The sequence below is a fragment of the Oryctolagus cuniculus genome, chromosome 5 (assembly GCF_964237555.1).
Source record: "Oryctolagus cuniculus chromosome 5, mOryCun1.1, whole genome shotgun sequence".
NCBI classification, from domain to species: domain Eukaryota; kingdom Metazoa; phylum Chordata; class Mammalia; order Lagomorpha; family Leporidae; genus Oryctolagus; species Oryctolagus cuniculus.
Window position 1 is genome coordinate 154,216,780 of NC_091436.1, and position 16,080 is coordinate 154,232,859.

At 38.6% G+C, this 16,080-nt stretch overlaps 1 protein-coding gene across 1 annotated transcript; it reads right to left on the bottom strand.

The window, feature by feature from the left end:
* Positions 1 to 10,439: 10,439 nt before the first annotated feature.
* On the bottom strand, positions 10,440 to 11,387 carry LOC108177328 (putative olfactory receptor 2W6). The gene has a single exon (XM_017344805.2). The coding sequence runs from the start codon at positions 11,385 to 11,387 to the stop codon at positions 10,440 to 10,442; it is 948 nt and encodes a 315-aa protein (XP_017200294.2).
* Between the last annotated feature and the right edge of the window lie 4,693 nt (positions 11,388 to 16,080).

Genomic DNA, 16,080 nt, shown 5'->3' on the forward strand with positions numbered 1-16,080 from the left:
GCTAATCAATCCGTAAAACAAGAAATGGATAAATTTGCTGATGTGGTTCAAACCATTGAAGCATGGCTACAATTGGCTCTTATTGCCCTTAATCAAAAGAAAAGGGGAGGAATAGGGGCCATACTCCTATTGAAAGATATATCCATCAGAGATGGCAAGAACTAGAGCAAACACTCCAACTCCAGAAATTTAAAGATAAAAAACTCTTCTGCTTTTATAGATTACCAAACAGTAAAGGCTGGAAAGGGCCCACTACCATCCTTTGGAAAGAAGGAGCAGTAGTGATCGACACCCTGATATTAGCTTGCCCCAAAGACATGTTAGGATGGTTCCAGGACCTCAAGACTTGGGGATTTCCAATTAGGCACTAATGGAATATCAATTGCAATTATCCTGTCAAAAGGACTCATGTGTTTGTAAGGTGCTTTTTACAGAAAGAATTAGGGATTTCATATTCCAGAGCTAGGACTAAAGAACTCCAGAAATGGCAACAGCAGCAGCAAACGGAGATGGGACCCAGATAAAGGTAAGTTAATCGAAGGTAAGTGAACACTTAAACGATTTAAAATATTAGGCAACTTAATGAAATTGTGGGAAAGATTTGAACTACCTATGCTCAGAGCTTATGGATTGATCATGATAATTATCATCTTAATTATATGGCCAAGTGTAAAAACAGAAGAACAAGCGTTAGGCTTAGTAGAAAACCCACCAGCTTATACATATCCTGATATTAATAATGTCCCCTTTACCTGTGAATCAAATGTACCAAGGTCAAGATGTGAGCCCACAGGGACTCTATCCCTCATTAGGACAGAAGTAAAAAATTATACTACTCCTTGGTTAACCCATGCTAAGGAATTGGTGGGACCTTGGAGAGATTTAATTGAATGATTTCTCTCTAGCAATTGTAAAAGGTCCAAAATAGAGTGTGGTAATTATACTTGTCATGCACCACAATAATTATACAAATTGGACATGTCATGGTGTGGTACCAAAATTGACAGGGCCCTTAAACTTAATAACAAAACAAAGTATATCCTTTTTGACTGATGCAGGATCTATGGAATGTATAGACATTACAGAGATTAAAGAAAACGCCCCCTTAACTTGCACAGTGAGAGGATGCTCACTGGAAGGAACTATTTATGAAGCATGTGACAAGTGGAAACAAACAATGTTTGAAGTAGGATTAAGTAGACTGTGTGTCAGAGCCCCATTTGCTTTAATTAAATGTTTAGAATATAAGACATATAGCCTGAGCAGAGATGACACATCTTCCTGGGGAAAGCCTAACTGTACCTCGTGGGTAACAACAACATGCACAGAAGAGATACCTTTCGTAGGGCCAGATCTAACCCTGCTAGGATTAGAGCATTTGTATTTAGAACCATATGTTAATAATATCAAGGAGAGGATGGCTTACTCAGAATGGGAAACTGCATTTGCCCATGACATAGATCCCAGTCTTATTATAACAAAGATTCAGGCGCATATCAATTGCTCCTGCGTGGCTGTAAAGGACTCTTTGGTGTGGATGACCTTTTAACAAAACGGGAGTCCAAATAGGGTAGGGACAAGAAAAGGATCTAGAGAGAATTAGTCATGTAGAGTGTTCCTTCTATTATGAAAATGGGAGTTACTACATTAATGAATCAAACATACCCTATTTATCAACTCCAGGCTTTGGATATAGCATGTATATGAACGAAACATATAAAATACAATGGTCAACAATTCGAGATGAGTTTTCTGTCTCTTTTATTTGTAAAAATGGCTCAGAGCATAGATATATTATATATAGACCTCCAAGTAACAATCAGTCAACACACTGTTTTTGGCAGGCAGGATATGAAATGTTTCACAAACATTTTGTAAAAATTCCAGTAAGGGAAGGCCCAGGAAATTGGACATGTAGAACAGAAGGGGAAGTATTGTATGCTAGATGCACACACTCATTAGATTCTAAAAAGGAGCTTGGTTGCTATATAAGGGACCTGGAATGGGAAGAGAGAATGATAACATTCTTGGCTCCATATATCATGGTAAAGGCAACTCCCTTCACATATGTACCAGTAAATATGTCTGATTTGACTATACCAATAAAACCAATGCGCAAGAAAAGAGACTTTGGAGTAACAACAGTTATTGTCTCTATAGCAGTGTCAGCAGCCGCAGTAGCTGGTGCTGTGACTGGAGCACTGGCTCTAAGCACTACTCAACTACAGGGAGATGCTTTGGAGTCCCTCCTGAAGGTAATTCAGGAGCAGCAGGCTCAGCTAGGTGACCAGTCAGCACCGCTTAAGACACATGCTATGGGGCTCCAAATGCTCGAAGCACGCACGGTTCAAATAGAACAGATAATTACTATACTAGCTTTGGAAAGAGAACTCAAGTGTGAAGTGATTGGAAGAGTTTGCATTACCACCAGTCCGTGGAACCATCTATCCATTCCTAATGCAATGCAACTAGCTGATATGTTCAAACATAACCATTCTACCTGGCTAGAGTGGGTAAATGCAACTGCTCATCTTGAGGCTAACATTACTAAGAGAGCTCTACAGATAATACAGCTTCAAAATATAGCGGCATTTAAGATAGGTCAAGTCAAAACAGTGGAACAGACAATACTCTGACACAGTTTCCTCTTGGCTCCCATCCTGGAAATGGTTTAAAATAGGAGCAATATTTTGTATGGTTCTTGTATGCTTGCCTATCTTACAGCACCTCTTCTCAATTGGACGGAATTTCACGAAGGGATACCTAGCCCTCTGAAAGGAACCCATCCCACCAGAAATAGAAGAAGGAGAAGGAGAAGGAGAAGGAGAAGGAGAAGGAGAAGATCCTGAATCTGGAAATCAATCCAGGATATGCTCAAGAATGTTCATCCCCTTGGCCCAGCGGCTCAGCCGGCTTTGCAGGGCTATGAGCGCATTTAAAGAAAAGAAAAGGGAGGACTGTTAGGGAACCATTCATGGAGAAAGTAATTGTAGAGCCGTTTGAAACAAAGTAACTGTAGTGCCATTTGAAAGAAAGTAACTGCGCAGTAGCGCGCAGCTTGAAAGAAAAGTAGAGAGGTAACCACCCTAGCTGGTAAGATTTGAAAATGGACGGCCTAACTACAAACTGTCATTGCCATGACGACGGGACCCTGAGGGGTCAGAATGTGGGCGGGGCTAGCCTCTAGAAACTGTATATAAGGGGACCCTCAGACGCTGTAAACCAGGGGTTGCTCAGCCTAGCGCCCGCGGGGAGAAGCTCCTGGTCTGTAGTTCCTAGTGCCTGCAGGAGTAGGCTTGAGCGATCTCTCCTCCTAGTCACCTAGACTATCAATAAAGTGTGTTTAGCTTGACCTTCCTCAGTCTCCTCGACTCTTTCTTCAAGGTAACCCGGCCAGTTCCCGAAGTGGGAGATCCTGACACTTAGCATTCTTTTTTTCTATTTCTGTAGGGATGACATTGCAAATTTATAGTCTGTATAGAAATGTATATCACTAGGATATTAAGGGCATTTTAATAATATTCATTCTCATCTACAGATATGGATATCTTTCTACTTATTTTTTGTCTTCAATTTCTTTTGTCAATGTCTTTTACATTTTTCTATTCTTTCAATTATTTTTTCCCAGAAGCCTTTTATTTAAGGTATACAAATTTCATTTATTTCATAAATACACATTTAAGAAACTGTTTCTTCCCACCCTACCTGCCCTCTCACCGCACTCCCACCCTTTTTCCTCCTCCTTTATTCCCATTCTTAGTTTTTACTAAGATCTATTTTCAATTAACTATACACATAAGACCAACCTTATACCAAGAGTTCAACACATAGTATAAAAAAAATGTCCTCAACAGTCAAGACATGGGCTGTTCAAAATAATTGTATCCCAAAGTGTCAGTTTTACTTCTATAGATTACTTTTTAGGTACTGTATTAGTTACCACACATCAGGGAGAACATATGCTGTTTGTCCTTTTGAGACTGGCTTCTTTCACTAAGTATAATATTTTCCAGTTGCATCCATTTTATTCCAAATGATAGGATTTCATTTTTTAAGGCTGTGTGGTATTTCATGTTGTACATATCCTTTCTTAATCCTATCTATATGATCACTCTAACACTTAATCCTATCTCTATGATCACTTTAACACTGAAAATGCTATTTTTACCACCCAGCTTAAGGGGATTTGGGGTCCCCTGGCAAGTTTCTAAACTGTACCCTTAGAAGTAAGTCTATAAGGGATGTATGCAGAACTATACAACATTACAGTTTATACACATATGATTAATTCTATGTTAAGTAAAGAGGTGAGCCAATGGTATTAAGAAGGAAAAATAAACCTGTTCCGTCAGTGAAGAGAAGGGCTGTTCAAGTCGTTGCTTCTCAAAGTATCAATTTCACTTCTACAGTTTTTCTTTCAGGTGCTATGTTAATTTTTTCAGATCAGGGAGAACATTTTGTCCCTTTGGGACTGTCTTATTTTATTATTTATGATGTATTCCAGATTCATTCATGTTGTTGCAGATGACTGGATTTCATTTTTTTTTACCTCTGTGTAATATTCCATAGAGTACATATCCCATAATTTCTTTATCTAGTTTTCAGTTGATGGGCATTTGGGTTGATTCTATGTCTTAGCTATCGTGAATTGAGCTGCATTAAATATGTGGGTGCAGATAATTTTCATATGCTGATTTCATTTCCTTTGGGTAGATTCCCAGGAGTGGGTTGGCTGGGTCATATGGTAGGTCTGTATTCAGATTTCTGTGGTATCTCTGTACTGTCTTCCATAGTGGCTGTATTATTTTACAGTCTCACCAACAGTGAATTAAGGTACGTTTTCCCCACATCCTCACCAGCATTTGTTGTGGATTTCTGTATGAAAGCCATTCTAACTGGGGTGAGGTGAAACCTCACTGTGGTTTGGATTTGCATTTCCCTGACAACTAATGATCCTGAGCATTTTTTCATATGTCTGTTGGCTATTTGGAGTTCCTCTTTTGAAAAATGTCTGTTTAAGTCCTTTGCCCATTTCTTAACTGGTTTGTTTGTTTTGTTGTTGTTGAGTTTCTTAATCTCTTTATATATTCTTTTATTTTTGACAGGCAGAGTGGACAGTGAGAGAGAGAGAGACAGAGAGAAAGGTCTTCCTTTGCCGTTGGTTCACCCTCCAATGGCCACCGCGGCCGGCGCACTGTGGCCAGCGCACCGCACTGATCCGATGGCAGGAGCCAGATGCTTCTCCTGGTCTCCCATGGGGTGCAGGGCCCAAGCACTTGGGCCATCCTCCACTGCACTCCCTGGCCATAGCAGAAAGATGGCCTGGAAGAGGGGCAACAGGGACAGAATCCGGCGCCCCGACCAGGACTAGAACCCGGTGTGCTGGCGCCACAAGGCGGAGGATTAGCCTAGTGAGCCGCGGCGCCGGCCCTCTTTATATATTCTTGTTATTAATCCTTTATCAGTTGAATAGATTGCAAATAATTTCTCCCATTCCATTGGTTGCCTCTTCACTTTTTTTAGTGTTTTATTTTGTAGTACAGAAGCTTCTCAATTTGATATAATCCCAATTGTTAATTTTGGCTTTGATTGCCTGTGCCTCTGGGGTCCGTTCTAAGAACTCTTTGCTTGTGCCACTGTCTTGCAGGGTTTCCCCAATGTCCTCTACCAGATCATAGATTTAGTTCTTTAATCCATTTTCAGTGGATTTTTGTATAAGATGTAAGGTAGGGGTCTTGCTTTGTACTTCTGCATGTGGAAATACAGTTTTCTCAGCACCATTTGTTCAAGAGACTGTCCTTGCTCCTTGCTCCAGGGATTGGTTTTAGCTTCTTTATCAAAGATAAATTGGATTTAGATGCTTTTATTGATTTCCAGCATTTCTACTTTGTTCCATTGGTCTATCATCTGTTTTTGTGCCAGCACTATGCTATTTTGATTATAACTGCCCTGTAGTATGTCTTGAAATCTGTTCTTGTGATGCCTCAAGCTTGGTTTTTGGAGTGTAACATTACTTTAGCTATTTGGGATCCTTTCTAATTTTAATTTTTTCTTTTCTCCTACTAGTTTTGGTTTGGTTTGCTGTTGTTTTTCTATCAGTGCAGCCCTTGAACTGCATTGATAGCTCATTTATTTGGTGCCTTTCTAATTTCTTGACGTAGGCACCATTGGCTATGTACTTTCCAGAGTTAGACAGAGAGAGAGAGAGAGAGAGAGAAAGGTCTTCCTTCTGGTGGATCACCCCCTAAATGGCCGCTATGGCTGGCGCGCTGTGCTGATCCGAAGCCAGGAGCCAGGTGCTTCTTCCTGGTCTCCCATGCCGATGCAGGGCCCAAGCACTTGGGCCATCCTCGCTGCCTTCCTGGGCCACAGCAGAGAGCTGGACTGGAAGAGGAGCAACCAGGACAGAATCCAGCACCCCAACTGGGACTAGAACCCGGGATGCTGGCACCACAGGTGGAGGATTAGCTGAGTGAGCCACGGTGCTGGCCGTACTTTCCTCAACACTACTTTTCTGTATCCCATACATTTTGATATGTTATATTATATTCGTCATTCATTTACAAAAATTTTTGATTTCTCTTTTGATTTCTTCTGTGACACACTGTTTATTCAGGAGCATGTTGTTCAGTCCCCATGTATTTGCATATATTCTAGAGATTCTTGAGTTATTGCTTTCCAGCTTCATTTCTTTGTGGTCAAAGAAGATGCATGGTATGATTATAACTTTTTTGAATTTGCTGAGACTTGCCTTATGGCCTAGTATGTGGTCTATTATAGAGAAAGTTTCAGGCACTGCTGATAAGAATGTGTGTTCTGCAACTGTATGATGAAAAGTTATGTAAATATCCGTTAGGTCTATTTGGTCCATAGTGTCAATTAACTATATTGTTTCCTTGCTGATTTTCTGTCTGGTTGATCTGTCCATTGCTGAAAGTGGGGTACTGAAGTCCCCCATTATTATTGTATTCTATAGATCCAATAACATTTCCTTTAAATGGCCAGTTGCCCTGTATTTGGGTGCATATACATTTATTATAGTCACATCTTCCTGTTGTATTGATCTCTTAATCATTGCATAGTGCCGTTCTTTTAGCTGTTTTTGTGTTAGAGTCTATTTTGTCTGATATTAGGATGGCCACAACAGCTCTTTTTTGGTTTCAGTTAGTGTGGAATACCTTTTGTCAATGTCTTTTTTTATTACAGCTTCCAGTCTATAGTTCTTTTGCCTTATTGGTTAAATTTTTTCTGAGTATTTTTGGTAGGTCTAGTGAATAAGATGTATTCTTGGTTTCTTTTCATAGTTTCTTGTTATTTTATAGAGACAATACAGATTTTTGTGTGTTGATTTTATATCAAACAATGTTACCAAATTCATTTATTAGTTCTAAAAGTTGCTTGGATGAGTTCTTAGAATTTTCTATGCATATGATAATGTCCTCTTCAAAAATGTGTACATTAGCTTCCTGCTTTCCTATTTGGACGCTTTCAGTTTCCTTCTCTTGTTTCATGGCTCTAGCTGGAGCTTCCAGTATTCTATTTAATAGAAGTAGGGTGAATGGGCTTCCCTGTTTTGGGAACATTCAAACTCTTCTCCATTAAAAAGTCTTGTCAAGACTTGAGATCAGCCCTTCTCACAAAGAAACATATTTATTTTTAGTCGCCACAATTTCACCATGCTATATGTGAGTACCTGTTCTCTGTGGCCCTTAATACCATAAGGTGCTTGTATGTTTCTGCTTTCCCCTGTACTCTGATAACACCATCCTCTCCCATGTTCTTCATTTTTGCCATGATTTTTATAATGGACAACTTTAAATTTATCTGCAAAGAGGAGTCAGAATATAGATATGATAGTGTTAGTGTGACTATTTGGGAACAATAAGGTTCAGTGACTCAAGAGAATTAATAAACCTTACTACCCCTTTTCTCCAATGATTTCATGCAGGTGGTGTCTTTCATCATAAATGGGAAGAGTTCACTCACAGAGAGGCTTTCAAATCTCTGAAATGGCTGAATTATGGAGAAGTGGCTTTAGTTTATTCTTCAGTACAAGAATTCTTCAGAATTTGTACTTACAGGTAAAATAATGTGAAGATAGCAGACAACCATGAGACTGCTATATTTTGTTTCAATTTAAAGCATCAAGCACCCTTTCAAACAATTATCATTTACTATCACCATCCAATGAGAGAAAAAAATTATAAAGCTAAGTGGAAGAAGGATACAGTATTAAATAAGGACTAACCTTTTACAATGACTTGATCTAACCTTAAGTGAAACGTCTTATTTTCCTCATTACTTCAATTGAGGGATTAAAAAAGTCTGTTATGAGATATGACATTGTGGCATAGCAGGTAAAGCTGCTGCCTGAAATGCTGGCACCACATAAGGGCTAAAGGCCTAGAAAAAGCAGTGGGAGACAGCCCAAGTGCTTGGGTCCCTGCCAATCATGTAGAAGACCTGAATGAAGCTCCTGGCTTCAGCCTGGCCCAGGCTATCTGGGGAGTGAATGGGCAGATGGAAGATTTTTTTTTAAGATTCTTATTTCTTTACTTGAAAGTCAGAGTTACACACAGAGAGAAAGAGAGGCAGAGAGAGAGAGAGAGAGAGAGAGAGAGAGAGATAAAGAGAGGTCTTCCATCTGTTGGTTCACTCCCCAATTAGCCACAATGGCCAGAGCTATGCTTTCTTAGGTCATAGCAGAGAACTAGATGTGAAGTGGAGCAGCTGACTCGAACCAGTGCCCATATGGAATGCCAGCACTGCAGGTGGCAGCTTTACCTGCTATGCCACAGCGCAGGCCCCAGATGGAAGATCTTGCTCTCTGTCTCTCCCTCTCTCTAACTCTGACATTCAAATAAATAACTTTTTTAAGTCTGCCACGGATGAGTCTTGATCTGGAATCTGACATTTAGGGCATTTGAAGAAACATACCCATTTTTTTTTTTAATGTATCTGCCAAGAAGGAACTTATTTAAATCCGTAAAACCATGTTCTGTCAGTTTTCTGTTCATAGCACTGGAGGATTGCTCTGTATTCCTTACAACAGTGATTCCCAAACTTTAGCCTGATCAGAATCTCCTGGAATGCATCTTGAAAACAAGGTAGACTCTTAAGCCTCCCTCAAATTGCTGACCTGGTTCTGGAGTGAGGTCCAGGAATTTGTCTTTTAGTAAACTGGTACATGATGCTGGTGCTTCTCATCCAGGAACCACAATGCTCTCTCAAATTAAATCTAAACTCCTTCACAGGCCATATAAGGGTAAGAGCTAATGTACTGCATCAGAAAGACCTTGAAATATTGGCTTAATTAATATTAAACCATATAGAAGATTTTTCCCTTTGATAATCTACAGGTGTTACCCTCTCAATGTGGTTGCTGTGCATTTATCTTACTTTTTTAAAAGATTTATTTATTTATTTGAAAGGCAGTGTTACAGAGAGTGGGAGAGATGGAGAGAGAGGCCTTCCATCCACTGGTTCATTCCCCAAATGGCTGCAAAGGCTGAGGCTGGGACTCTCTGAAGCCAGGAACCAGGAGCTTCCTCCAGGTCTTCCACGTGGATGCAGGGGCCCAAGCACTTGAGTCATCCTCTGCACATTTCCCAGGCCATAGCAGAGAGCTGGACCTGTAGCTAAGTAGCCAGGACATGAAGCAGGGATACCAGGGCCACAGGTAGAATCGTAGGTGCTGATCTCATTTATCTTACCACTATTTTCTGTTGTAGGATTTTTTTTTTTTCATTTGCGTGGTCAAACCTATGTATCCTCCACCTTTACATTCAAGCCAACAGCAAGGGTCATGAGGAAGGTGATGATAATTAGCTGTTTTTTATTTAAGAAGATGGACCAGAAGTTGTTTACATGGTTTCCCTGGGATTGTGATGGTGGAATTCAGTCTAGGGAATGGAATTTGCAGTACAAGGGCCATATATCCTATGAAGACTTGAGGCAGAAAATGGAATATGTGTTGGGAGGCAGTTAATATCCGTGATAAGGCTGCTCTAACTATGTCATGTGAATGAAGGAGAGTGTCTTTTCTCATAAAATTAGTAAAATTCAGAAGAAAAAATACCAGATTCCAGTATCATTCTACATCAAAATAGATGCTCACATGAAATCTTTCCTCAATACTTTTTGCATATGTCTATTATTGTATTTTACTGCATTTCATAAATTATATTTTAACTGTAGTCTACCATTATCTTTGAAGTTGTTTCAGCTTATGTATTGTGTTTTATTTATGTATCTGTATCTGTATCTCATTATTTCTCTCCATTTCCTATTTAATTCCAAAGCTAAACTTTGTACCCAGAACAAGTTTTCATGTAAAGGGAACACCCAATAAAGGCCTTTGAATAAATGAATAGATTCAGTGTCTGTCAATAAAGGCTAATATTTCTTTAACTCTTTACAATGCAATTTATTTTTTCCATTTAACATGATGTTGATGAACATATTTTAATCAATAGTATTCTCTTCATTGCACTCTTCACATCTTTGTTTCTTAAAGTGTAAATTAGAGGATTAAGACTAGGTGTGACAATTGTGTAAAAGAGAGTGAAGAACTTCCCTTCATCTTGAGATGTCTTATTCTGTGGCTTCATGTACATATAAATTAGTGTTCCATAAAACAGTGTTACGACTGTGAGGTGGGAACCACATGTATTTAGAACCTTACGCCACCTTGCTGCTGACTTGATCCTCATTACAGCTTGAGCGATGACTCCATATGAGATAAGAATTAATGATAAAGGTACTAGAAGAAATATCACTCCGAGAGTAAAGACAATGATCTCAATCACTTTTGAATAAACACAAGCCATCTTGATCAAAGCTGGCATCTCACAGAAAAAATTATCCACTTTCCTGTGCCCACATCTTGGCAACTTCAAAGTCAAGGAACAAAGAATTAAGGCACTGCCAAGACCACCCAACCAGGCAGTCAGCACCATCCTCTGGCATAGCTGAGGGTGCATGATTACTGTGTAGTGAAGAGGTTGACAGACAGCAGCATAGCGGTCATAGGCCATCACGGCCAAGAGAAGACATTCTGTGGCTCCCAAGTCAAGGGCAAAGAAGAACTGGAGCACACACCCTCCATATGTAATTGATTTCTTTGGACCCCATAGATTTACCAGCATCTGGGGGATAATGCTAGTTGTATAACAGAGGTCCAGAAAAGACAGATTGGATAAGAAGAAATACATGGGAGTATGGAGCTGGGCATCCAGATAAGACACAAGAATGATGGTTGTGTTTCCTACCAAAGTCATGACATAGAAGATGAAGACAACTGCAGAGATGATGCGTTCTAACTGTGGTCGGTCAGAAAACCCCAGAAGGATGAAGTCTGTCCCAGAACTTCTGTTGTTTGTTTCCATTGATCTTTGTGAAAGTCTATGAGACAATATCATGGTAATGAAGATATATAATTAGGTGAAACTAAAAATGAAGTTAGTAATAATGAGTATCTAAAATTCACTTATTTGCATGTTTTTCCCTATTTGGAGCATCTCTTTTAGCTTTCCCCAGTGTTATGTGTCCAGAGTACTTGCATATTTAAACGCATCAAACACATTTTAAAATAATATTCTGAATCCAAACATATTGAAAAATAAATCACCAGAGGCTTAATATTTTATGTCATCAATTGTTTTATGTATTTTTAAGTAATAAATCTATAAAGTCAATTGTGTGATTTTTAAGAGTAGGATATACTTTATTTTTTCCTTGAAACTATGATGTAAGCATCACTTAATCATAAGTATTTTCCTCATCAAAAGGGTGGAGTTTGAGGTAAACATATTTTCTTGGCATAGGTGCAATAATTTGATAGCAGAATCACATCTCATATTCATTTTAAAATGTCTATATCACCAGCTACTTTCATAATCACACTCATGATTAGTATCAACTTCCTTATATTTTGCATTCTCAACATTCCAAGTACAGTTGTTTTCTAAATTTTGGTATATCTTTGGACACTGCTTTTTATGTGAACATGTTTTTGGTTAATAACCTTAACTTGCCTTAACCAAACACAAATGTTTCAAAAATACTTTTAATAACTAATGTAAGGGATCTTCAAACAGGTCATGGAAAATATGTATTATGAAAGAAAGTATGCATGTATTTCAAAATTTTATGCCACAAAACAAACTCATCCTAGTTTGTTTTAATATGAATAGGGTCTAGTTTGTGGTACTGTGAAGATTAAAATATCAATTTCTTTGATATGATTAAATGAAAAGGGTACTATCAGAGTAATATGAATTCTATTGAAATTGAAGCGAGCACAGATATCAAATGTATGGTGAAGCTTGGATGGAAGAACTGTGAAGTCATTGATGATTTACAGAAAATTTACAGAAACAATGCCCTCAAAGATAGCATTTTACAAATGGGCAGCTCATTTCAAGAAGTGATGAGATGATGTTAAAGATGAAGTCTGCAGCGGTAGACCATCCACAAAAATTTGAGACATAAAGAATCTTGTTTGTTCCTTAATTGACTAACAGCAGAAACAATAGCCAGCACCATGGATATCTCAACTGTTTTGGTTTACACCATTCTGACTGAAGAACTAAAGTTGAGTTAAATTTCTGCTTGGCAGGTGCCAGACTGTTGCATCTGCATCAGCTCATAGAAAGTCAGAGATTTTATTTTAACACTGGGACAAATTTTTTTTTATCTTTTATTTAATGAATATAAGTTTCCAAAGTACGAATAATGGATTACTATGGCTTCCCCCCGATACCGTCCCTCCCACCCACAACCCTCCCCTTTCCCACTCCCTCTCCCCTTCCATTCACATCAAGATTCATTTTCGATTATCTTAATATACAGAAGATCAGCTTAGTATACCTTAAGTAAGGATTTCAACAGTTTGCTCCCACACAGAAACATAAAGTGAAAAATAATAGATGATTTTTTTTAAATGATGATGAAATCAGATCAGACCTATTGTCATGTTTAATCCCAGTGAGAGTCAAGTTGGGAGTTGATAGTTTCTTTTCTTTTCTTTTTCTTTTTCTTTTTTTTCTTTTTTTTTTTTTTTACAGAGGATCAGTTTAGTATGCATTAAGTAAAGATTTCAACAGTTTGCACCCCCATAGAAACACAAAGTGAAATATATTGTTTGAGTACTCGTTATAGCATTAAATCTCAATGCACAGCACATTAAGGACAGAGATCCTACATGAGGAGTAAGTGCACAGTGACTCCTGTTGTTGACTTTACCAATTGACACTCCTGTCTATGGCATCAGCAATCCCCCTATGCTCCAGTCATGAGTTTCCAAGGCTATGGAAGCCCCTTGAGTTAACACTGGGACAAATTTTAACAAATTTTTTTCAAAAAATTTAAATAAGTGGGACAGAGATCTTGAAGCTTTTTTTTTTTTTTTTTTTTACTATTTATTTGACAGATGACAGATAGAGTTAGACAGTGAGAGAGAGGGACAGAGAGAAAGATCTTCATTCCGTTGGTTCACCCCCTTCATGGCTGCTACACTGATCTGAAGCCAGGAGCCAGGTGCTTCTTCCTGGGCTTCTATGTGGGTGCAGGGGCTCAAGCACTTGGGCCATCCTCCACTGCCTTCCTGGGCCACAGCAGAGAGCTGGACTGGAAGAAGAGCAACTGGGACTAGAATTGGTGCCCAATATTGGAAGCTGGTGCCACAGGCAGAGGATTAACCAAATGCACCACGGCACTGGCCCCAAAGCATTTCTTCAAGGGAATGTAATAGGAGAAGAAACATGGCTTCTTCAATATAACCCTGAAGACAAAACACTATCACAACAATGGTACCAAGTGGTAGAAGAATCCAGTCATGGGAAAGACTCCACCCAGGTCACCCATATGGGTAGCAGGGGCCCAGGTACTTGGACCATCTTCTGCTGCTTTCCCTATTCCATTAGCAGGGAGCTGGATTGAAGCAGAACAGCTGGAACTGGTACCAGCACTCAGATACAGTGTGCTTCCATCCTAAGCAGCAGCTTAACCTGTTGTGCCACAACATTGGCCCCTCTTGCTCCTGTCTCACATCACACAAGGGCAGTTTTTCAAGAGTTCCAAAGGGAAATTATTAGGCATTCATCTTACAGTTCTGGCTTATTTTAGTTTCCTAATTTTTAAAAAAGATTTATTTAATTTCTTCGAAAGGCAGAGTTACAGAGAGAGAGGGAGAGCAAGAGAGTGAGCTTCCCTCTGCTGCTTCACTCCCCAAATACTGTGACAGCTGGGGTTAGGGGTAAACCAAAGCCAGGAACTTGGACATCCACCCAGGTCTCCCCTGTGGGTTGCAGGAACCCAAGTCGTTGGGCCATCCTCCTTTGCTTTCTAGGCACATTAGCAGGGAGCTGGATCTGAACTGGAGCAGCCGGGACTTGAACTGGCACTCATTTGGGATGCTAGTGTTGCAAGTGGTGGTTTAACCCAACAGGCCACAACATCAGGCCCAATTTCTTAATCTTTAAAAAAACCTTTAAAGAGTTAGTAATGTTAAAAGACTGCATTCACATGATTGAATTCCCAGGATGGTCAGTTTTTTAGTGATGGACTAAATGGATCTTATATTTGCTTATAAAAGTGTCTTGAACTTGATGGAGCTCATATTGAGAAATAAAGTTTATATTTAAAATTTTGGAGTTAATTCACTTTTTCACAAATTTTTGTGAACTATGTTTATATTACAGATGATCTATATAGCCTATTGTTTTGTTTCATTGTTAAAAACTATTCAGTTCTAGAACCATTTGGCTGCCGCATACATGCAGTAACAATCTGCATCATATTCTCACCTGGCCATTCAGCAGAATTATCCAGGCAGAGAATTCAAACAACAAACATTCATCAGAAGCCCAGTGAGTGAGTTTTCTTCATGGAATTTAGCAGTTACAGGAGTGGATCTTCTGGTTGCTCTGGAACCCGATATGTAAAAACATCATCTCGTTTCAACTCTGAAAGAATACAGACAAGAATAAAAACTGTAACAATCTCACTAGTTCTTGTAGCATTCTGTTAAATAGATGGCATGTTTAATGACTGAATTTATTTAAGTCTTTTGCTGCAGAGAATTCCTGATCATGAACTTCAAATTCTGGGTATATTATGTCTATAGTGTCTTTTGGTCCAGAGAATAAACTTATTTGCTGAAGATATATAGCAAAATAAAGTGAACATAAATTATCTGAAGTTCATTGTTATAAGCATTTCAGTTAGAACATGGTAATATAACTACAAAAAATGTACTGTAAATATCAAGTAGTCTGAGACAGAGTTGCAGTTTTTCTCAGCACAAAAATGTAAAGTGTAAATTTCACTTAATTATTGAGTGAACTGTTTTTATATAGTAGGATATAAGGTAACTCAAACATAGCACTTTCAAAGCTGCTGGCATCAAACGACAGCTCTACCACTTGAAGCTATGGATCCTTGGGCGATTATTTAGCCTGCTTCTTTTACAGGTTCTTTATATGTGATGGATTTTAATAATATTCCTTTCCTGGAAGGGAGGTGGTAAGGATTAATATTTATGAAAACAGTTGGAACACTGCTTGGATCATATTTAATTCTAGAAACTATATATATATATATAAAATATTTATATATATATATAAAATCTAGAAACTACAAACAAATCCTTATCACTGTATCTACCTCTTATTGCCTTCTTTTCAGACTAGCCACTCTACCACGAGAGTCTAGCGATAAACTGGAATGTTGTAAAATATTTCATAACTTTAAAAATGTACAAACATGTATACAAAAGACATGCAGAGACAGAATGTTTCCTCGTGTATCCACTACCCTGATGTTTACAGCAATCACCTCCTTGCACTTTAACAATTCAGTTACTCAAAGCCTATCTCTGGATGATATTGTGTATGTAGGCATATTTTAAAAATTTTATATATCTGTCACATTCCTTTCACCATTCATATCTATCATCAACTATACTCTTACATTTATCTTCCAGACTAAGCACATATTCCAATGTTCCTTAACACTGCATTCTAATTTCTTACCATGTTTTATGGTTGTTCTCCACTGGACACATAATTTATCAAGTGT